Source organism: Rhododendron vialii, chromosome 2a (assembly GCF_030253575.1).
Source record: "Rhododendron vialii isolate Sample 1 chromosome 2a, ASM3025357v1".
Lineage (NCBI taxonomy): Eukaryota > Viridiplantae > Streptophyta > Magnoliopsida > Ericales > Ericaceae > Rhododendron > Rhododendron vialii.
In genome coordinates this window covers 16,930,665-16,955,633 of record NC_080558.1, presented here as the reverse complement: position 1 = coordinate 16,955,633, position 24,969 = coordinate 16,930,665, and the positions used below count along the sequence as shown (strand labels likewise).

General features: G+C 36.7%; 2 protein-coding genes across 2 annotated transcripts; both read left to right on the top strand.

Moving 5' to 3' along the window:
* The first annotated feature begins 1,207 nt into the window (after positions 1–1,207).
* Positions 1,208–7,411, top strand: LOC131311035 (cytochrome P450 77A3). The gene is made up of 3 exons (XM_058338353.1): positions 1,208–2,087; positions 6,287–6,512; positions 6,694–7,411. Exons 1-3 carry the CDS (start codon positions 1,269–1,271, stop codon positions 7,173–7,175), a joined length of 1,527 nt encoding a protein of 508 aa, XP_058194336.1. The 5' UTR covers positions 1,208–1,268; the 3' UTR covers positions 7,176–7,411.
* An 11,120-nt stretch (positions 7,412–18,531) lies between these two features.
* Positions 18,532–24,176, top strand: LOC131311072 (N6-mAMP deaminase). Its single transcript, XM_058338395.1, has 11 exons — positions 18,532–18,829; positions 21,354–21,424; positions 21,517–21,608; positions 21,685–21,744; positions 22,010–22,246; positions 22,334–22,410; positions 22,512–22,581; positions 22,681–22,794; positions 23,267–23,333; positions 23,492–23,596; positions 23,687–24,176. The coding sequence occupies exons 1-11, from the start codon at positions 18,735–18,737 to the stop codon at positions 23,809–23,811; spliced, it is 1,113 nt and encodes a 370-aa protein (XP_058194378.1). The 5' UTR covers positions 18,532–18,734; the 3' UTR covers positions 23,812–24,176.
* Positions 24,177–24,969: the final 793 nt, after the last annotated feature.

The window sequence follows — 24,969 nt, the reverse complement described above, 5'->3', positions numbered from 1 at the left end:
AAACTCATTTTTTACAGAGATCTTAAATAACATATTTTGAACAAAATGAGCGACTCCGATCATCTTTATGCCATCCGAGGAGGGAGAAAATGGGATTTGTGCACAGCTTGCTGTGCATGTAGCACAACTCATTCTCTTGAAAGTTTCAACACGTAAACAAACCCCTTCAGTACCTCTGTGCAACCGTACACTTACATGACAGAGAAACTTCAATAAAAGATTCAATGCGCTCCAGTTGGGCTGGGGTAGGTAAAAACTCATTCAAAGCAATTAGGGCTGCAAGCATACAAACAAGCATAGTCGAGCTGAGTTTTGCTTTGCTCGAGCTCGGTTCGTCTTAGTTTTTTTTAGCTCAAGCTCGAATCAAGCTGAAATATGTGAGCTCGAACTCGGCTCGAACATATATTCAAAAACTCGAGCTCGGCTCGGCTCGGCTCGAATGGCTCGTTCGGTATATGTATGGGTGGACCCGGGGACCCTGCCGAGCGGCACCCCTGCCGAGCGGGTGCCGAGCGGCTAATCCGGCCGTTCATCTCGGAATCAACGGCCCGAATCGAAACATCTTTTTCCTTTTCTTTTTCTTTTTTTTTAAATCCGTTCGGTACCTTTACATCCGGGCCATCCAAAACACTTTTGGACGGCCGAGATGCGCTCGGCACCGCTGCCAAGCATCTCTGCTTGGCAGCATCTCCCAATCCATGTATGGGTATTGGTATATGTATGTGTGTGTGTGTGTATATATATATATATATGTATATGTATATGTAAGCTCGAGCTCGAGCTCGGCTCGAATGGCTCGTTTGATATATGTATGTAGCTCGCGAGCTCAACGAGCCGAGCATCAAGTGGCTTGAGCTCAGCTCATTTATGAAATGAGCTAAAAATGTTGGCTCGAGCTTGTTCATTTGCTTGATGAATCAAGCTCGAACTAGCTGTTAGCGCGCCGAGTCACGAGCCGCTCGCGAGCGACTCGGTTCGTTTGCAGCCCTAACTGCACTCTCTCTGGCAAAATTATTCGATACTTTCGGCGTATTTTTTTTTTTTTTTCACTTAACATATGGGGTTCATGCAAAATTGAAATTCATACGTCTCCCCCACACGTATTTAGGCATGATTTATGCTATGATCAACACTGAGAGAAAAGAATATACGCCCGAAGTTCTGAATAATTCCCCCTTTCTCTCTTATCCTCTATTTATACTCCCCAGCCAGCCCCCCTTTCACCTCATCACCCTACACCCCCTCCCCCTCTCTATCTTCTTTCTCACATGGAGTTGGCAGACCTAGTTTTCCTCCTCTCAGCATTTCTCTTCCTCTCATTATGGTGGCGACACTGGTCGGCCACCGGCGGAGGTTCCAAGAACCTTCCGCCGGGCCCACCAGGATGGCCACTCGTCGGGAACCTGGGCCAGGTCGTCCTCCAACGCCGGCCCTTCATGTTCATAGTCCGCGACTTGCGGGCCAAGTACGGCCCGATCTTCACCATGCAAATGGGACAGCGGACCCTCGTCGTCGTGACCAGCTCCGAGCTCATCCACGAGGCCCTGGTCGAGAAAGGACCCGTCTTCGCAAGCCGCCCACCCGACTCCCCCATCCGGCTCGTCTTCAGCGTCGGGAAGTGCGCCATCAACTCGGCGGAGTACGGCCCGCTCTGGCGGGCCCTCCGCCGGAACTTCGTGACCGAGCTGATCAACCCCACCCGGATCCGGCAGTGCGGCTGGATCCGGAAGTGGGCCATAGAGAGCCACCTGGGCAGGCTCCGAGAGGAGTCCCGCAATAAGGGAGTCGTCGAGGTGATGAGCAACTGCAGGCTGACCATATGCAGCGTGCTGATATGCCTGTGTTTCGGAGCGAAGATATCGGAGGAGAAGATCAAGGTGATCGAGGGGGTGCTAAAAGAGGTGATGCTTGTTACGCTGCCGAAGCTGCCGGATTTCTTGCCGGTGCTGATGCCGCTGTTCGGGAAGAAGATGAGGGAGGCGAAGGAGCTGAGGAAGAGGCAGATGGAGTGCTTGGTTCCTTTGATAAGGAGCAGGAAAGTGTTTGTCCAGAGCGGGGGAAACCCCGGCAGCGGATGTTCGGAGATGGTACGTACGTACGTTGGAATTTTAGTTTCCAAATTTTGGTAGAATAACATTTTCAAGAAAAAGCAAAGTAGTAAGAAAATGCATGCATTTTTTTAAATATTTTTCTTTTTTCTCTTAAACTGAAGTTGTGTTCCACTGATTTAAATTTAAATATTTATTTTTTGAATTAAATGTGATATATTATGAAAGAATAACATGTATTGTAAAATGAATTAGTATCTACAAAAGAACCTTAACGGGACTGAGTTTTAAGTTTGATATGAACCAATCGGCATAGGAACATTGATTATAAGCTTGAGATGTTGGGCTCCCTGAAAGAATAACATGAAACAGTCAAAAGAATATTTGTGTTGCTGCTGGATATCAAAAATGCATCGAAAAGTGTACTACATCTTCAAAATAGGGCATAGGGGTGTGTCTAAGGATACGGACCCTCTCGAGTCAATTTTTAGACTCTACGAGACAATTTAAATCAAGACCACTCAATGTTTTAGATTTGTTCAAAAGCTCTCTCACTCAAGAATTAGCAGCAAAAGCTCAAAACTGAACGGCATTAGAAAAAAAAAATGGACTATAAACCGACCCCTTTACACATAACATATCTCAAAGTCAAAGCCAAACATGAAAACATGAATTTTTTTTTTCGTCACGTGTTAAATTAATCTATATTTACCCCTTTGTCGGAATATTTTTTCAGAAAATAAAATATTTCTCCCCCTTGATATTCGCATTTTCATACTTTGGTAATGGTAGAAAATAAATGTAGTACATAGTTGCTCTGATCCTGCATGAGCTAGCTGCAGGGGCACAGGTCACAAGGCTAAAGGGGAAAACTTTAATTTTGCTGTTGACTCTTAAGTACTTGTCCAACGTCTCTTCTTCTCTGGGCATAAATGGTGGAGGGGAGCCTCTTCTCGCACCCCCTGACACACTCCCTCCTCCCGGCCCCACCATTTTTTCCCCCTTTGCCCCTCCTCCCTTCCTTTTTCGAATTTTTTTTTTTTACTTTAATTATTTTTTTTATTTTTTAAAAGTAAATAATTACTGTTTTTTTTACTTTTACTAATTTTTTTATATTTTTAAAATAATTTAATTACTGTTTTAATTTTTTTTAACTTTTACTAGTTTTTTTTCTTTTAAAAGACTTTAATTACTGTTTTTGTTTTTTTATTAACTTTTAACTTTTACTATTTTTTTATTTTACTTTTAGTAGTTTTTTGTTTTACTGAATGTGTGGTTGTAATTGAAGATAAAAAAAAAATTTAAATGAGTGGTTATAGTTGAAGATAAAAAGATAAAAAGAAATCTGAACAAGTGATTAGAAATAAAATAGATAAAAGAAATAAATAAAAACAAAATTAATGAATTCAATAACATAAAAGAATTATAAAATTTTAATAAGAGTAAAAAAATAAGAGTAAAATTTCAATAACATAAAAAAATTTATTCACGTATATAATATTAAATAATTTAAAAATACATATAAAGAGTAAAAAAATAAGTGTTCCGATTTTTAATTCGTTTAAACCGGTGCGAAGATCTTATTTTTCTTATCATTTCATCCTAAATGATCGTAATGAATTTTTGGCTCTAAGACCTTTCAATGAGCACCCTAAAGAGAGACCTGAAACTAAATAATAAGTCTTAGGGTACTTGTTGAAAGGCTTTCGAGCCAAAAATTCATTATGATCATTGAAGACAAAATGATAAAAAAAAAAAAAAAAAGATCTTTGCATTGATTCAACCGGATTGAAAATTGAAACACTTAAATAATATTAAATAAATAAAAATAAATAAAGATATAAAAGTTATTAAGTAAATAAATAAGAAATAAGAAAATGCCGTGGGTTGAATTATTGCCAGGGTATAATATTAAATAATTTAAAAATATATATAAAGAATAAAAAAATAAGTGTTCCGATTTTTAATTCGTTTGAACCGGTGCGAAGATCTTATTTTTCTTATCATTTCATCCTAAATGGTCGTAATGAATTTTTGGCTCTAAAGCCTTTCAATAAGCACCCTAAGAGAAACCTGAAACTAAATAATAAGTCTTAGGGTACTTGTTGAAAGGCCTACGAGCCAAAAATTCATTATGATCATTGAAGACAAAATGATAAAAAAAACAAGATCTTTGCATCGATTCAATCGGATTGAAAATTGGAACACTTAAATAATATTAAATAAATAAAAATGAAAAAAGATATAAAAGTTATTAAGTAAATAAATAAAAAATAAGAAAACGGCGTGGGTTGAGTGAATTATTGCCGGGGTAGTTTGGTGGGGGTGGTGTCGGGGGCGCGCAAAGAGATTTGCATGGTGGAGTTATGGGTTTAGGTAAGGAGAGAAATTTTTGGGTGCGTAACATGTGGCGGTACCCGTCGGCGATCTCAATTGTCCAAACGTGTTTTGAACGGTCTAAATTTATTCGTTCTCTCGCCCCTCACTCTATCACTCTCTCTTTAAAATCCAAACCGCCTAAAACACGTTTGGACGGCTGGAATCACCGACAGGATATGGAGTGGCTCAAGTTCCTCTGGACCTACTAATTTCTTGTATTTCCATGCACGAGGTGATTTTTAGTTTTAGGAGATAGTATGATATTTCATATTCGGGCTTTTTTTTTTTTATTGTAGACGCTCCACTTTCAATGTGAAGTTACTAGTAACTTCATGAACAAAGTGGAACGCCTGCATCAAAAAAAAAGAGCGCGAATATCAATTTCTTTTCCTAAACAGGATAATCTCTAAACAGGAATTTGCAGTTAAAAATCACTTAATACAGTATATAGTAGGGACTTCGGGTTGGTGTTGTGTTGCGCACCTCCGAGCCGTCTGATCGTGCATCTGACGGCTCAGATTTCATCTTAGCAACTAATGATCGAGAGACATTCATTGTTGAGATAAGATCCGAGCCATTAAATGTACAATCCGATAGTTCAAAAATGTGTAGCACGATGCTGCACACGCTACTACAGAACACCAACACCCAATTCATACAGTGGATGCGTACATTGAAAATTGGGTACGGAGCGAACTTCCGCTTGACCCGAAAAAAAATTGGGTACGGAGCATCCTCTAAGCAGGAGAATCTCTAAATACGATTTTGCGGCTGAAAATGACTTGGTGAATGGATTGCTTAACTGAGATTGGGTGGAGAGGTTGGGGTTGGATCCCAACTAGTTAGCTTCCAACTAGTTCGGTCTAGATATGGATCATTTGTGAGCCCTTTTAGGTTCACAACAATGATCGAAATCGTTCACTTTTTAGAGCTCGTCGAGAATATTGATCACGCCAAAAATCACATTGATTGGATACCATTTGATAAGATGACGAAATGCATTAAGCTTGTAAGAAAAAAAAGTGTGCAGTACTATATTGCAACCCATTTGACACAGTTTATATGAAGATCAATGCATTTCGATATCATATCAAACGGGATCCGATCAATTTAATTTTTGACGTGGTCAATATTCTAGATGAGTTTTAAAAGTGAACGGTTCCAATCATTATTGTGAGCCGGGAAGGACCCACAAACGGTCCATAACTGGACCAAACTGATTGGGATCCAACCCCGGAGAGGTTCTCTGGCTAGAGATAGATATGGGTCTTGGCAGAGCTACTTTATTGCTCAAATAATCGTTCACCCTTATTTCATTTGCTATTTACAATATTTTGAATCGATTTATTCGTATTCGTGCACTTCTCTTGTTTTGGGTCCAATATTTTTTTCCGTCTTTTTTGAATTATTGCTAGATTCAAGTCTATTTTTATAAAATTAGTATGGCACAAAACGAAAAGAAAGTTTATTAAAAATGAAAACAGACCAAACAGCTGGTATTTTTGATATTTTTGTCGTCTTATAGGAGCATGAGCTTGTTTCAATTTTAGTCCACATTATATACTTTTCTGATTCCTTTCGTTAAAATGAATGATTAATCCCAAAAATTACAACGGAAAGCTAAAAAATTACGAAATGAAAAAAATACCAGAGCAAAAACTTAGGGAGAATGAGGTTCTCTTAATTAACTCTTATTCTAGCTAGGTAAATTTCGCATTACCATAATTTTCGTCAGTTTAAATGTTTTAACCTTGTACTAGTTTACTCATTTTAAGATTTAGCAATATTAATTTTTCTAATCAGAGTTTGGGAATATTATTGGAGTCCAATGTTTTCATGACTCAAAAATTCCCCAACAGGTGAGTCCCTTAGGCGCAGCTTATATCGATTCACTATTTGACCTAAAAGCACCTGGTCGAGACCATTTGGGAGAGGAAGAGCTGGCGACTCTGTGCTCGGAAGCCATCAACGCCGGTACCGACACAAGCGCGACCACCGTGGAATGGGCGTTGCTTCACTTGGTTTTGAACCAAGAAATGCAGGAGAGGCTGTACAAGGAAATAGTTGCCTGTGTGGGAAAAACCGGTACGTACCCTAATATGAATTTTTGAATTTTATCTCGTAAATTTGCATTATTATGTCAGCATGCTTGTTTTATTCTTGTGTTTAATTTTCTAGATTATTGATTTCCATTTATGTTTTTTTGTTGATTTCTATGTTATTGACTTCTCAATTTTTTATGCTAAAAACCTAAATTAATCAACAGGTACAGTCACGGAGGAAGATGTCGAAAAAATGCCCTACTTGGGCGCGGTGGTGAAGGAGACATTCCGTCGCCACCCTCCCAGTCACTTCGTCTTGTCCCATGCCGCCACAAAGGAGACAGAGCTCGGCGGGTACACCATACCCGCCGATGTCAACGTGGAGTTCTACACCGCATGGGTCACCGAGGACCCGAGCATGTGGACCAACCCTAGCGAGTTCCTACCCGATCGGTTCTTGACAGGCGACGGGGTGGATGTGGACGTGACCGGGACAAGGGGAGTGAAGATGGCCCCGTTCGGAGTCGGGCGGCGGATCTGCCCGGCTATGACTCTTGGTACGCTGCATGTCAATCTGTTGCTTGCCAGGATGGTGCATGCCTTCAAGTGGCTACCGGTACCGGGCGCCCCGCCGGACCCGACCGAGGCCTTTGCTTTCACTGTTGTGATGAAGAACCCTCTCAAAGCAATTATTTTGCCTAGGTGAACAAAATTGAAGGTTGGAATAGTAATTGCAGTTCTTGACTATATATATTGTGCCATTTCCAAAGGGACTATTATTTCAGTGTGGTGTGGAATGTTTTATGGTTTTAATTTTTTTTTTTAAATCATTTTTTATGGTTTTGGTTTGTATCCAATGAAACTGTTTAGTAGTCTACGTACTCATGTGATGTGATCGATTTTTATATATTTCTGCCAATTTATTGTTTTGGTATTTTTTAATTTTTGGATTAGTTATTCGCTAAACGGGAAAAAAAAATTCTCAAAAGATTTAAAAAAGAGAGAGGTTGAAACAGCTTATTTTTCGTTTTTAATGTCGTCTTAACTTAATGTTTTCAATTTTAGTTTATTTTCTTGTTTTTCTTTTCCTAAGAAAAATAGACTTTTTAATCTTTGAAGATGGAGAAAACAAAGAATAAATTAAGGGACATTGACACACAGACAAAAAAACGCCTTCCCACCCCAAAACATTCAAGAAGGCAATACGCTGACCCCCGAAAAGGAAAAAGAAAAAAATGTCCACACCCAAATCCCAAAAGTTCTTTTTCTTGTTATTCCTCCCTTTGACAAATTATTGCTCCTAAAATTTTTTGATGTCAAGCTAAACATGATAGAAGAAATTAATTAGCCACCCCATTTGCCCTACTTATTTAGGTGCCCATCCTCTTAGGATTGAATACTTAAATTGACATCTTGAAATTTAAATAATACCTAAAACACCCTTAATCATGACAAAGTCATCCGAAATCATGACAAAATCATGAAAAATACAGAAATTATGACAAAGTCATCCGAAATCATGACAACATTTATGTTAGTTTAAGGTTAGTAAAAAATTTTAGGACATTAAACTAATTTTTTAAGTTAGTTCCACATCCCGAATTTCTTTACCTATATAGTAAAGACTGTTAGGACCTTAAACTAACTTTTTAAGTTAGTTCTACATCTCGAATTTCTTTACCTATATAGTAAAGAATTTTAAGATTTTAAACTAACTTTTTAAGTTAGTTCTACATCCCAAATTTCTTCACCTATATAGTAAATACACTACAACACGAAAGGGCTTTGGCAAGGAAATATGGCGAGAAAAATGTATTTCGTCGCTAAAAGTACATAATCTGCGAGGAAATTGAATTTCGTCGCCTTTTCTAGCGAGAAAATCTGTTTCCTCGCCACAAAGTATTTTCTAGCAAGGAAAAACAGATTTCCTCGCCTAAAGGTTACATTTGATAAGTAAATTTTTGGTCACTTTTTTTAGGACTCATTAATTTTTGATATATATGTCATTATTAATTATGTTCATATGTATTTGTAATATCATGATGATAAAGACATAATCAACAACATATATAGTTCAATACCATTATCAAATTTATTAAAATAATAGAGTGATAAACCGGAAAATTTTGTTTTGTAACTTTTCTTATTCTTATTAGCAATGAAAGATATGTTTCTCACTAATTCTATGCATTCCCTTTTTCTCAATTTAAATTAATTGTTAACAATGTCAGTTATTCAAATTGTCATAATATTCATTGTTTGAATAATTTTTTTTAAAAGACATGCTAAAAAATGTTATCGCAAAGTAGTTGAGTATCTTAAAGTGTAGGTATCAATGAGTTATCCCATAGTAATAAAAACTCAACAAAAAATAAAGTTCTTTGAAGTGATATCGTATTGAAAATATCTTCAAGTTAGATCAACACAAATCTATTTTCAAAACATCTACATTACTGCTATCTATGTAAAGCCCTGAATTTTGGGAACGTTAAATAGACAATTTCATTGAAAAACTAAATAGAGTCTGGCTCAATATTACATCATAATCTTAACAAAAGTATTTTTATTCAACAAAATAAGGGGGAACTCGAGTTTCTAGCTACTGCTCTACTTGTTCCTCCATCCTGGCTAGCTCCTCGGCTCCTCGGCTTCCAAGGTGTAGAACTCACCATGTTTGTCTATAAGGTCTGACACATTATACCGGCGTCGCCACCAATATAATATGTCAGGGTCACCAAAGTAACACTGTGAGCTACAAAAGCTCAATAGAATATCTCATACCCTCTAACCCTTAACTTACATACAATCAATCACAACTTTAATATTTTCCACATAATTCACACATATTTGACAAAACGGTTAACAATAACACATCCTCGTTTATTATCCAAACTAACGTTTGTGTCCTTGATTTTTTGAGTTTCTCCTACGCAACTTCTCGTAGACCGTGTCACCGTTTCCCACATTTCATGAACCATATTAACATTTCTAAAATCGTTTTAACACACCTAATCTCAGTTCCGCCGTTCCGGTCTCCCGAGTATCCTCACAATGGTTCCGCCGCACCAGGTTCCCATTGGCACACAAAACACACACCACACAATGGGCTACCACATCCGGCCACATTACGGTTTCCAAAACATTTCATCTTTCCAAAAACACGTCTTTTCATTAACCACACCCTAGGTGTCATGTTTCTAACTTTCTCGATTTTTGTGTCACATTTTCATGCATAGACTTCGCGGTAGAACTTTTCACATACGTAATCATTCATTGAAATCTTGAAACTAAACTAGCATGATTATCTAACTCTGTATTACTAAGCATGCTCAAATCACAACTTAAAGCATAACGCCACATGTACGGACGCCTTTAGAGTGAAAATTATTTATACTTTACAACAAGACAAGTAATACAAACAATTCATAACACATGCTCATAACCATCTAAAGATCAAAATACGAATACTTCTATCAACGATAACATCTAATCTTTTAAAAAACCGTTCTTTCTTCCTTTGTAGGAAATTCAAAACAACACATGTTTATTAGAGTAAAAGTTGATTATTCCAACATGTTCATACTTCCATTAGCGAGAATAAGTTTACTAATTATCATGCATTTCAAAACATTATAAGTGATAGATAACCTTATATACGAAGAATCTACTTATACTTCCAACATACGGTTCTATGCTATACGCTGAGTTTAGTGGATAAGGGACCCTACCTTTCTTCTTGGCGGTGGTGGCAACTACGGAGAGAATGTGTACGTCGGGCGGAGTAACTTCCTACGGTTGGCTTCCGGTAGCTTCGAAAGAGAAAGATTTTCTCTCGAAACTACTTCGTAGTTAAGACTACTAAACTTTATGGATCGAAAAGGTGGTTTGGGATGAGTTTCTTGAAGAACATAAGAAGAGCTTCAAGAACAAGAAAAAATTAAGCAAGAACAAGTAAAAACACAAGCTTTCTTCTTGACCGATTTCCTAGTCCTAAATTAATGGGTTGCCCCAAGCGTAGGGCGGAGACCGACGTAACATAATATCCGGTAAGACCAGAGTCGAATCCACAGAGACGGTGATGTGTGCTGACTAAAAACTCGGGTTGTTACTAATTTAAACGGGCTCTTAGGTAGCCACCCTTTGACGATTGATTAGGATTTAATTAAAACCTAAAAATTGATTATTCTTTTCAAATAATTAAAAAGGAGGTACGGTCACAGGGTTCATAGCACTCGTAATCAGTCCGGACTAACCTGCTCCATTCGGTGTTTTTAAAAACCTTCAATTTTATATTGAAAAAGATACCCCGCAAGATGCGAAACCTTAGGGTCGCCGTTTACCCATGCGCAGCGAAGAATGAGTTTTGGACCCCCATTCCCCCATTCACATGGGCTCCGACAATGCCCGGGTTCGTCCACGGGAAGTATTTTTCAATCTAAAATCGTTTTCTTTATTATTTGAAATTAAGAACAGTGTCCGAACTGGTCACGGTGTGCTAATCACCCCGCGATCCTACCTAAACGACTACTCACTAATCATCATGCATAAAATAAAAGAAACCCTAATTTGAAACATACTTCTATTGCGCGAGATGAAAAATAAACAGAAAAATATCAACTAATCAGAATCAGCGAATAACTTTTATAAAGAACATAAATTAAAATGAATTACCGGAGTGCGAGTATTTAAGCAAAACTTAAAATAACATGAAGGAAAAAAAAATGCAGAAGAAAACTTAACAATATTTGGAACAAAGATCGCAGTCCCTTTCTTTGTTTTCTGTCGATTCATGTGTGTTACCCAAGAAGATACCACAACAGCTTCTGTTCTTTTTTTCCTCCGTAAAAGAAAGCTACTGAAAAGAAAATAGAACAATTCCTCTCCGGCGCAACCCCGTCCTTCGTCCTTTTTATAAGTGATGATGAGAAGTGCCGACCTATTTTTTAATTCCCTTCTGAGTGGGCTCCAAGGGCTCTAGCAAAATTCCAAATATGGTGGACCATACCACTGCCGAGAGAATTGGCTTGGGCTCCCTAATTCTTTTTTTTTTCTTTTCTTTTCTTAGTCCAAGACTAAGTCAAAATAGGATGTAAATAAATGGTAACTCTTTAGGCCCACCAAAATAACCTGTATAACTTTTATTCTTCTGCTGCCAATTACACCTTCACGATCACGTGCACAGTTGAAACATTTGTTAAGGCCCAATTCTTGAAGCTCTAGCCAGGATCTGGAATGTATTTCAATCTATTTTTCAAAATTCCTACAATACAAAAATCAAGCATTAAAACACCAAGTAATAAAATAAATAGACTTAGCAATGATAAATTAGGGGGCGCGTATGTGAACATTTACGCGCCTATCACTTTCTTAGAGAGAGAAGTTGGAAGATGAATGTATGAGTTGAATGGTGAGTGGGGGGTGCTATTTATAGCAAAAATTTGGCCCTCTCTCTCCCTCTCATGGCCGGCCTACCCCTCTCTCCTTTATCCCTTGGATTTTGCTCCATGCTCTTGTCATTTCAAGACTTTAATCAAAACTCTAGCCTTCCCTCACTTGTCAATCCAATAATAGGCCAAATCCTAGGTTATAATGAAGGGTTCATGGCTTGTCAAGTCCAAGGATGGGCTAACTTGCAAGAAAGAACAAGATATTAGGCTAGGATCATACTTAAAGTAGTCTAGTCATGGGTTGTCAAATAGTACCTAGGTTGAGTGTGAGAAGACTAAAAGAAGTAGCTTGTTGGAGTGTCCAAAAGCATGCACACACACACCTCTCCCTCTCTTTCGGCCTCTATCTCTCTCTCTCCTCTCCTCTCTCTCGGCCTCTCTCTCTCCCTCTCTCTCTCCCTCTCCCTTGTACTATGTACAACATATATATATACACACACACACACACACACACACACACACACACACACACATCTAGGAAAGTAAAACCTAAATAATTAGGCTTAAGGCTATAAGTTTCTTAGGTTTGCATGCATGCATGGCTAGACTTGCTTCTTTTGAAAGCAAAATAATGACTATGATTTGTCTTGTCTAAGTCATACACACATTGGCAAGTCAAAGGACCAATAACCAAGTGATAATAATTCCCCTAGTATTTATTAACCAATGGACAAGGAAATAAAGAAGGTAGGCATGGGCTTGAATAACTAGTCATGGGGAAATGATTATCTCTAATGGCCTAATGGTTCAATTAGGGTTTAGGAGGGTTCATAAGGTTCAAAGATGGTCAAAAAGCTCCAACTAAGGTTAGGGAAAAGTAACTAGGTGAATTGGTAGTCCGGTTCCTCCAACTAATCGGTTGGAAATTAACTTTACTAGCCATGTAGGGCTTTTAATCAAGAAATAAAATTTAAAGGACTAAATTCTAATTATGACGGATTATAGAAATTAAAAGTAATATTAAGTAATTAAAAAGAAATTTCGATAAATAAATGAAACTTTTATTCATTAAAAATTTCGAGTCGTTACAATCTAGGAATAAACTATTTCACAAAGAATACACTATTTCATATCTATTGTGCATTCATGCTGTAAAGAATTTTTTTTTGTAAACCGTTAGTTGATTTGTATTCAATCCAACTTAAGTGATTCTAATGGTATTCCTTAATTACCAGATAAATATCTTAAATGTTAATTTCAAATGCAATTTTGTAAGTATCATACATATACATATTGTGTGTGTGTGAGATATAGGGCAATTGAAAATTTTTAAAAATGTTAAAAATGAATTTTTTAAAAATGTATTGTCTTTAGTGCTTTTAGGATAATCTTATCTGAATATTTACAAATTTTTTCATATTATTATAGAGATGATAAAAAAAACTTTAAAAATTACTACAAATCTATTATACTCTTTGTATTTGGCCAAAAAAAGGTCAAACTCACTTTTAAACAATAACGTACAGTGATGCATCTTGTCATTTATAATGTGATTAAAAAAATTAGAATAATAATACATATTATTAGTCCTTCAAAAGTTGCTACCATATACCAATATAACATGTTTTAATCAAGAAATAAAATTTAAAGGACTAAATTCTAATTATGACGGATTATAGAAATTAAAAGTAATATTAAGTAATTAAAAAGAAATTTCGATAAATAAATGAAACTTTTATTCATTAAAAATTTCGAGTCGTTACAATCTAGGAATAAACTATTTCACAAAGAATACACTATTTCATATATATTGTGCATTCATGCTGTAAAGAATTTTTTTTTGTAAACCGTTAGTTGATTTGTATTCAATCCAACTTAAGTGATTCTAATGGTATTCCTTAATTACCAGATAAATATCTTAAACGTTAATTTCAAATGCAATTTTGTAAGTATCATACATATACATATTGTGTGTGTGTGAGATATAGGGCAATTGAAAATTTTTAAAAATGTTAAAAATGAATTTTTTAAAAATGTATTGTCTTTAGTGCTTTTAGGATAATCTTATCTGAATATTTACAAATGTTTTCATATTATTATAGAGATGATAAAAAAAACTTTAAAAATTACTACAAATCTATTATACTCTTTGTATTTGGCCAAAAAAAAGGTCAAACTCACTTTTAAACAATAACGTGCAGTGATGCATCTTGTCATTTATAATGTGATTAAAAAAATTAGAATAATAATACATATTATTAGTCCTTCAAAAGTTGCTACCATATACCAATATAACATGTTTCAACCAAAAACTTATGCAAGTGGAGTGTAATGCAATTGTCCTCCCTTATATATTCCAATGTACATGGGGCAGGGTTCGATCCCTGTAAGTCTCATCCCCCTCCCCAAGTTCCCTATAGGATAGTGTAGATTAAAATTAACGAATTAATAAAATCAAAAAAATTATTGTGCTAGCAAAAAATTAAATTTGTTCAAATAAAGTTCAGACATTATAAGAGTACAAAACGTCAAAAGACCATAATTAATGTTGAAGAAAGTAGTTTTGAGAGGTAAAAGACATGCTAAAACAATGATATCAATACACTTGTAATAAAAGGACCTAGCATGGTAAGCCAAGGCATGGTGTGAAATTACATTATTGCCTTCCAAACTTTTTCTTTTCATTTTGCCCTTGCAAGTGTTGGTGTTTGGATAGTTTTGGTATTTGACATTATCAATCAATACACTTGTAATTAAAGAATGTAGGATGGCAAGCCAAGCCACTTGGTGAAAATGACCGATTTGTTCTTGTAGTTTGTTAGGAGAGTGGCTACACCAAGTATAGCCATAATGTGATTTGACATAAATGCCCTCATTTATTTATGATGAAAGAGGTATTTTTGTAGTTTGGTATTTTGTTGGAGGGCAAAATAGGGAATTGTGTTTGGCATAGCCATATCGTGAAAAGATGAATTTGCCCTTGTAGTTTTTAAAGGGACCGTATTGGACTTTTGAGGGTATTTTGGACTTATCTTGTTTAAGAAAATTGAGTGGTTATCCTTATTTTGTGTTTTTTTTTCCTTAATTTATGGTTTACTTTTGAAGTACTTCCTTCACTTTTCCCCCCTTAATTTATGGCTTACTTTTGACCTTTGAAGTACTTTTTTCATTCCTCCCCCCACCCCCCCACCCCCCCACCCCCCCCCCCCCCCCCAGGTCCCCTCTTAATTTATGGTAAATGTTGCTTTGTCAAGAAAAAAATGAGGTACATTGTGAAAAGATGAATTTGCCCTTTTAATTTGGCAAGGATGGATTTAAGAGGTTGATGTATTTTTTGTAGCTTGATATTGAGTTTAAACGCAAAAGGGAGAAGAGTGATAAGCATAGCCATTTCATGAATATATGATATTACCCTTGTAATTTGGCAATAGTAGATTTAATAGGTGGGGTATTTTAGGTATTTTTTGTTTTCCTTTGCTTAGTCAAGAAGAAAATGCTTTTCGAGGGGTATTTAGGGGATTTTAAGTCTTTCTTTTCTTAGTCAAGAAGAAAAGGTTTTTCGGGGATATTTTAGGTATTTTAAGTCCTCATTTTCTTAGTCAAGAAGAAAAGGTTTTTCCGTAATTTAAGGGTATTGAATCTATATAAAAACCTGTCTCCTTCTCTCTTTGTTCTCGGCTGCAAATTCGTCTTCATCATTGTTCAGAAGGTCCTGATCTCTTTCTTAGTTCATATGTTGTTTAATTTAGTATTGCATATATTTGTTGGCATGAAATTGCCATATCCATATTGTTGAATGTTTGCAAGCGCTTAGAGCTGCAGAAGGATTGGAAGCTATTGCAACCATAAAAGCAATCAACACTAGCTGGCTGCATCCAACAATTAACCAATGTACACTGCACCGAAAGCCCATTCCTCTAATTATGCTAAAATTTTCTCAGTTATTCAATTTTATGATGCACTTCATGTCCTTATGGTTCTTGAATTTTGCAGAACTTGGAATCTGATGTCACAGTCGACATTGTTCCAAACGTGAAGAGCATGAAGTCTATGTTGGTACGTATTTTAGTCCCTTTTTTCAAAAATTATGAAAACCGCAGAAGCATAATACTTAATCTAGACATATGGTTTATTGGTTAAAAACCAAAAACCTTTAAGTGTCTTTGTTACATGTTTTTGCTTTGCTGGCAATGAAGATAATATATCTTTTGCAACTTATATAATAATCAAACATTTGAACATTTTGTTATCTAAATTCCTCATATTCCAACATTGCTTAGCGAATAAATAATATGTCAACACTCACTAATCAAATTTGCCTATTTCATGCAGGTATCTCCAACTCATTTGGCTATGGTTGGCATAATGTGGTGGTCGTTTTCGCTCCATTCAAGCCTTAGATGAAGGTAAATCGAAGTAACCTCTCTCTTCACCTTTTTCCTTTTGAAAAAATTTGGTTTTGGTATCATTTTGATTGTCTAAAGCATAACTACAAAATATTCGAGTATATCACGGTTTTGTCATTTTATGATATTTGAGTGATGGTTGTTGAAATTAAACCGCTCAACGTACTTGAAAAATATACAGCTGGTGATATGAACAAAAATAACATATGTATATTAACTTCCTGACTATCAATTAAATTAATGAGTATGCAGAAACGTGCAAAGCACGAGCATTACACTAGTATACCCAAAAGTTCACTAATTTCACCAGAAAGTTAACGTGGCACAGTGGCGCAGTTGTTAGGTGAAGTGCTGCTTATAGTTGAGGACCCAAGGTACAAGGTTTGAATAACGGGGGCGGCAGTGAATGCGGAGAAATTGATTTCTTTTGGGATGTCAATTTTTTTAGCGAGGAAAACAAATTTGTCTCCAAAACTACAATTAGCGAGGAAAAAGTTCCCCCCCTTTTGCAATGGTAGTAAGTTTTCCTCGCCTAAACATTGTCACAAAAGGTATTTGCGAGGAAACTGAATCCTTGCTAGCCCTTTCGTGTTGTAGTGAGAATTTTAGGACCTTAAACTAACTTTTTAAATTAGTTCTACATTCCGAATTTCTTCACCTATATAGTAAAGAATTTTAGGATCTTAAACTAACTTCTTAAGTGAGTTTACATACTGAATTTCTTTACCTATATAGTGAAGAGTTTTAGAACTTTAAACTAACTTTTTAAGTTAGTTCTACATCCCGAATTTCTTCACCTATATAGTAAAGAATTTTAAGACCTTAAACTAACTTAAAAGGTTAGTTTTACATCCCGGATGATTTTGTCATGATTGCCGTTGCGTGAACCAAATCAACAAAGTCAATATCCCTTATTTAATTTGGTCTGCTCAGCGGCAATCATTAAAATATAAAAAATTTATGAAAGGTAATATAGGTATTATTTAAATTTCAAGATAGCAACATAAGTTGTTAAACCCTGCAAGATCAGAACATAAGTATATACACGATATTAATAAAAGTGAATAGTGAATGTCCAAAGGAGGTAGCAAAAGCAGAACCAAATTAAATTTGAAGAGTCATGTCATCAAAACACCCACCAAAGGAAGAGGCAAACTTGCTACACCATTTTGGTGTAGCTCCCAAATTGCCAACTTGTCAATTCTACTATTTTTAATTGTTGAATTAATTGATTACTTCGGCATTCTGGGTCCTTTAGAGTCAAATAAAGAATAAGATGTTTAAATTTGAGGAACTCTTTGGAGTGCACTTACATCATATAACTCTTCAACTTGTCACATAAGTTACTAAAGTACATGTTTGAGGTAGAATTTTGCTTTTTTCCATGGAGACCGATTTGTCCTTTAAGACAGATTAGTTTAGCCCAATCACATATATTTCGTCTCCTGATTAACAAAAACAAATGGAAAGAACTACTAGTAGTTTATTGGCAAATGGGCAGGAAAGGGGATGGGATTTCACGTAAGCAGGTTTTAAGAAGTTGTTCCAAAGATTTGGGAAATGATTTAAGAAGTTGTTTCCAAGATTTGGGAAATGATTTTGCCATTTCCTTTTTTCTAACGTCACTCCCTTGCAAGTGTATTTTTGCACTAAAAATATACTTGTAGAAGAGTAACGTTAAAAAAAAAAGGGGATGGCAAAATCAACGGTCCATATTTTTGGACAACATTTGTAAATAGCAAAGATTACACATTAAACCCAAGAGTTCATCCAGTTGCAAATTCAAGCTCTAACCACATCCAAAGCGAACGACACTCATGAATGGGTGCGAATGAAGAAAACGGCGTACCGTCGCAAGCAGATTGATTCGGGAACCAAATTGAATTGTCCATAACCGATCTGCAGGCAGCACTAACCATTACATTCATTCAAGTTTCAGCCATTCACTCTACCATCACATCCATTTCATCATTCATTCAAAAAGCACCCTTTGGTTTTTTTTACATTATTTAAAGTCTAGGTATTTTTTGAGAATTAGCTTATCCTCAATTGTTTTAGAATTTTCTCATATTAATTCCTTTCATTTAGGCTGTGTTTGGAACTTAAGAAAATGAAAACTCAAAAACTTTCCCTCCTATTATTTGGTTGAAAAAGAAAGAAAAAAAGAAATAACAATTTTAAATTTTATGAATAATAAAATTTTCCTCCAATTTTATTTTATTTTTCTTGAGTTCCAAACATGGCCTTAGTTTCATCTGGCACAAAATGTCAACAGGCTTTGATTCTACAAGGAATATTTTATTATCTCCACTAGGAAAAAGTTGGGAGGTTTCGTATCAATAATTCTACGGGTACAGCAGTATCAATTGGGATCTGTATTTCCCTTTCCTCTGTAGCTTCGGTTCATGCCCTAGCCCTTGCTACAGCAGTCAACAGAGAAGAAGAATTGAAGACTTTTACTACTCAGTACTAATGGAGAAACAAAGAGATATGGATTGGTGGGTTTCAATGCCAAAGATTGAACTACATGCCCATCTCAATGGTTCTGTCAGAAGCTCCACTCTGCTGTATGCTCTCTCTCACTGCAACTCTATTGTCCATAAATACTCGTGTACTGCACTGTATATGCATGCCCATTGTATTTCTTGCTGTTTTGAAAGATTTTCGATGGTACTGGTTGTAAAGTGGATTTTTATGAGCACTTTTTTTTTGGGTTGACCATTAGGTGTCCGGGCTAGCTTACGCTCGCCTAGTCCCCTTCCTGGTCCAGTCAAATGTAGACCATCCATGTTGGACTAGGGAATTCACATAAATTACTTGCTTAGGACCCCAAGAATCGAGCCTGATCAATTGTGCAGGGAGTGAACCTTCCAACCAACTGGACTAACCTTTGGTGCTATGAACAGGTTTAATTTTATTCCAGGGAGAACTTGTTTTGGGTGGAAATGTGCTTATTTTTATCTTTTGGATGCCATGATACATAGGGATTTGGGCTTACTAAATTTAAGTGAACAGGTAAACCACGGATGGATAGAGCTCAATGGAAAAATAATCATTTAGCTGACTCCAATTGATTGAGACACAAGGCTTGGTTTAGTTTGGTTTGGTTTCTTTAGGTTATCAATTGTTAGCACCCAGAAAGGAAATTGTTGGAGTACTAATTTTGTTTTGTAAGAATTGTCCTTTACTTATGATGAATGAACTATGATCCAGCATTACTAGGACTGAACCAATCTAAAACTAAGATAAAAATCTCACATGATCATCAGTTTAGAAAGTAACTTGCGAATTAATCATGAAATAAACTATTGCATCTGATTACAAAACTTGATCCATCAGTCGTCTCGGATACTAGTAGAACGGCCTTCTGATAGTCGGCGAGTTAAAACAAGCAGCTTATTATGATGGTAAATATAAAATGCTCTTGCTTTTGTTGAATGTGTGTTCCACTGTTCAAGAACTTAAAAGCAGTCATCCGGCTGTTGATGTCGATATCTTCAGCATCCATTACAGCCTTGTAAAGCTCATTAATTATATGCAAGGCTGACTCTTCTCATAGTTATCAGCAAGTCTCGCCATGTTAGTCGCAACAGCAGCCATCGTTTCTGCCGCAAGCTCTTGTCCTTTTGCTTTCTTTGAGTGACATGGCAATGGCTTTGAAGATCCATGGCTGCACTTGCCTAGTATTTGTAATTGGCTACTAGAACTCTCTTGTTGAATTGCAGATCCATTTCCGCCGCCTATGCTAATAAGATATAGATATACGCATATGCGTATAGGATCAAGTGCAACAAAGCTTAGCAAAAAATGTTAATGAACAGTGAACACTGCACATTTTTTTTCTTTTCTATCCACATATCTTTCAACACTCTGACAAAACTATCTGTTTTACATATCTTTTGTAAAATATCATTTCTTTGGGCTTGGGATGGGACAACCATGGAGAGAGAGAAGAGAGGGAGAGAGAACCTGTAGTACAGAACAATGAGAGAGAGAAAGAGATAGCACAATAGAAACCTGGAAGGTGTGAACAGTGGCTAGCTTAAAATACCTAGTTACTATTCCTTTAGGTATTTTACCTAGCTCCAATTGAGCCTCTTGGAGGACCTGTTTTGGACCTTAGGCTATCTAAAATAGCCAAATTTGCAATTTACTGAGTCTATTGCTCTTGCCCTAAGACAAGGAAAAAGGGAAGAAAACTCAGATGTCAAAGCTTTTCGAAATGCAAAGATATGTCAGTGTAAAGTATTTTGGGATCGTGGGAGATAAATAGTGGAAGCCAATTAGGTTTTGGTGGCAATGAATTGAAAGAAGGGACTGAAAGAACAAAATTGGAGGTGGAAACAAAAGAACAAAATCGGAGGAAACAGAGTAAAGCAAAATTCAGGAGAAAAGGTGGAGGGAAAAGGGTAAATATGGAAGTCATGTTAGTTGTTGTTGATTGTCAAAAGAAAATAAATTAGCTAGCATATTTTGTGAGGAAAAGTAAGCCAAGTTCAATGGGTTAAGAGGGTTGTACGGGAACACTTTCCATCACTTTGTAGGACATTCTTGCCAAGTGAACACCAAAAAAGCAGTTTTTTTTTGTTTTTTTGTTTTTTTTTCCTGTTTCTTGCATTTTCTAGCATTATCTTGCTTATCAAACGGACCCTAAGACTATGTGGTTGATTTACAAGTATTATAGGGTAAAATTTGGTACTAGAGAGAATTTGCTAGAGTCAAGGGTGGAAATGGTACTTATTCCATAGCATGCAGCTTTGTTCGTTTGCCATTTTAGTTTTGTTTTAGTTTTGTTTTCCAATCATTACCCTACTTCTTTCTCCAATCATTACCCTATTTTTCTAATTATTACTTTCACATCTCTCTCTATCTCTCTCCAATCATTACCCCTATCTTCAATCATTACTCTATTTCTCTCTCCGCCCACTACCAAAACTAAACTAAACTAAACTCTCAACCAAACACAACGGTTGCATCTCAAGTTATCTGTTCGCACCCAAAAGGATAATTTTTAAAGCGTTTCGGTAAATATTTTGCTTTTGAAGCATCTCCATTGTTTGAAGTCTTAGTTCAGTAAATTTTTCTGTACAGGGAGCTTGCTAAAGGTTTGGGTGAAAAGGGTACTATAGTTTTCTCGGATGTAGAGCAGGCTATCCTAAAGAGTAAGCCCATTTTTCTATGTATAATTTGCATTAACATTGTAAATCTGATACTTTTTATACAGCCCGTGCATAAAACTCTGTTTCTGATGTAGGTGATCGTAGCCTTCGCGAAGTGTTCAAGTTGTTTGACCTGATCCACTTGGTTACTACGGACCTCCAAACTGTTACAAGAATTACTAAAGAAGTATGAGAAATTGGCCCCTCCTATAACATTTTAATGCTACTCAAAACATTTATTCACCATCTTTTCTATGAGTTAGGTTGTCGAGGACTTTGCTGCAGAGAATGTTGTTTACTTGGAGTTAAGAACTACTCCGAAGGTACTCCTTGGTGTTGGTATCTTGTGCTAAATTTTTGTTTGGACAAAAGTACTACAGCCCTTCTGAAACCAATGGTGTAATAATTGCCTTTCATGAAGTAGATGATTGACGGCTATGTCAGTTAGTTTGGATCTGTGGCGTAGGATGATAGGACATATGGTGTTTATCAGTTATTGAAGTTGGTTCTATTTGCTTATGTGCGGTTCGTGGACATTTTTTTATCTTTCAATTGAAAAGAATGAATGAGTTTTCACCCTGAATACAGAAAAATGATTTGAAAGGGATGAGCAAGCAGTCTTATATGGAAGCAGTGTTGAAGGGTCTGAGGGATGTCACTACAGTTGAAGTTGATCTTGCTCCTCAGGATTTGGGCATGGGAAATCCTGTGAATTCTGGTGGCAGTGGCAATTTATGTAATGGAACTGCAAGAAAGCAGAAGATATATGTTAGACTTCTTCTCAGCATTGACCGTCGTGAGACTACTGATTCTGCAATGGAAACTGTATGTTAATGAAACCTACAAAGAAGTTTCTACTTCACACATTCGAAAGGCTAAGGCTGTAAATTTCTCTGTGCCTGATTTCTAAAGGTTAAGCTTGCACTGGAAATGAGGCATTTGGGTGTAACCGGTATCGACCTTTCTGGAAATCCTATCGTGGGCGAATGGTACTTTTTCGCTATCCTAACAATTCAAGTTAGTCCATTTGCATTACTCCCCATTTCTGTAGAGCTGTTGTACATTTGTTTCCTCTTTGCGTTTGTGTCAGGGCAACTTTTTTACCAGCTTTACAGTTTGCTAGGGAGGAAGGTCTCTCTATAACTCTTCATTGTGGTGAGGTGCGTTTTGGTATTCTCATATTTCTGGTTTCTGTTTCGGTTTCTTGTCATCAAAGGAGTTGCCTTGACTGGTTTATTTTCATGACTTAGTGCTTTTAGGTACCTAATACGGAGGAAATCCAATCAATGCTAGACTTTCTTCCGGGGAGGATTGGCCATGCTTGTTGCTTTGGAGAAGAAGAATGGAGAAAGTTGAAATCTAGCAAGATACCGGTTCGATATTTGACTTCTTTTGTCCCTTTGTTTATAATGCTATACATGTACACAGCTACATACTTCTCGTTTTTGCAACAATGGATGCCATTGTGAAGGCACTGGCCCACTTTCTTTGATATAATAGTTTCACCCCAGTCTTTGTCTCTGTCTTCTGCTTCTTGTTGTTAAATGGTCCCTTTTCACATTGTCGATGTTTGGTTGACCAGAGCTTCCGGAGATGGGATCTGACTATCGAGTCAACCTAGATTTTTACTCTTCATGGTTTTTCAACTCCTTTGCATCTTTTCTGCACAAAATCGCAAAATCTTATTCACCTGAATGGATTGGATTAGTAATCATCAGCTCTTTGCGCAAAAATTCTTTTAGAATTGTCTTGTATTCATGGTTTATCACACTAGAAAAAACAATAGTTGTAGTGTTTTATTAGCCATTTGATTTTTGTCTTTTTATCTCTTTTACAATTTCGCAGGTTGAGATATGCTTGACATCCAATATCTGCACTGAAACAATCTCTTCCTTTGATCTTCATCATTTTGGTTAGTTCTTTTGCTTCTGTCTGTTTCTGTGTGCGTATATTTGAAGGTACAGTATGATAGAGAACTTGAATATTCACTTGGATCTCTGTTGATAATGATCTTTTAGAAAGTTTGCCTTGATGATAATAACATGCATGTGCAATGTGCTGGCATTGCAGCTGATCTGCATGAAGCAAATCATCCAATAGTCCTGTGCACTGACGATACAGGGGTATTTTCTACCAGTCTTTCTCGCGAGTACGCCCTTGCATCTTCCACGTTCGGTAGGTCCTACAATCCATATGCATACGAACAGGAAATCTATTGATTAGTACATCATCATCTAACTCGTATTTCATGTGTTCATAACCTAGGTCTTGGAAGAAGTAATATGTTTCAGCTTGCCCAGAATGCCATTGACTTTGTATTTGCTGATGACGTGGTGAAGACGGAACTCAGAGAGATTTTTTATTCCGCTGAAACAAAGCTGGATTTCTGATAGTTTTTGAGCTGGATTCTGATGTTAAAAAGTACCACAACCCCTTCTAGGGTGTAATCTTAGCTACTTTCCGCCGACCAATTGGGCAATCACCATGACACTGTGTTCATTGCTTCTGCAAAAAGGGGAAAAATTCGCTTACTAATACATGTTAGATGGTTCCTTTGATCATTATGCTGATTGTATGAGATTGAGAAAGTTGTATGTTAGGGGTTTGTCCTGGAGGCATGATGTAGGGCAGCAACTTTTTATCTTCTTTTCTAAATTATGTCTGGCTGAATTCCTCATTGTTGTCCTATGGTGAAGCAAAAGTTTTGTGGGACTCTGTCAATATTATGGACTTGAATTCTAAGGGTCTCTAGGTACGGCGAATCTTCAAAACAGGCTGGCTGTATGATACTATATCTTGACCTGGGTCGACGATGATGATCAGAAGGACAATTAGGGAAATTACATCCCCTTTAGCCATTAATGGGTTTGGAAGGAATAGGTTAAAATTTTGCATCATATGGATGAAGTAGTTGCCGCCTTGCCGGTAGGTTCGGACTCATCACCTCAAGGTTAATAGGCCGAGTATTACAACTGAACGAGAGACTCCCCTTCCGACGTTTTTTCGAGGTGGTTCTTTACAGGGTGAGGGGACATCAAGTAGTCGGCTTCGAACTCCCAACTCGATGAGCCAGCTTCATTACCGTAGGCCAAACTCCGGCGGCCAGGAACGAGTAAAGGGTTGACCTGTTAGATGGGTACGTGCTAACCAAAAATGATGCTCAAGTGCGAGTCAAGTGATGTCTCCACTGCAATTTGTAGCTTCATTTTTTCCAATTTTCCTCACTCCCCAATTTTGGAAAAATGATGGTCTTAGAATATATCATTCAACATATTTTGGCAAGAACCACAGGAATTAGAGAGAAAGATCTGTAAAAAAAAATGGATTTTAATTTCATGTAAGAGTGATCTATTGCAATCCCAAATATTTTTCTGTAACCCCCCAAATTTTGATATTTCTTTATGACAAGTTTACCACTCTATACAGGACCGGCTCATATATTTTGGAGGCTTGAAATGAATTCTTATATTGAGCCCCCTTACGTATTCTTGATTAAATTTTTTTTTTTGATAAAAGTACAAAAATAACAAAAAAAAAAAAAAGAATCA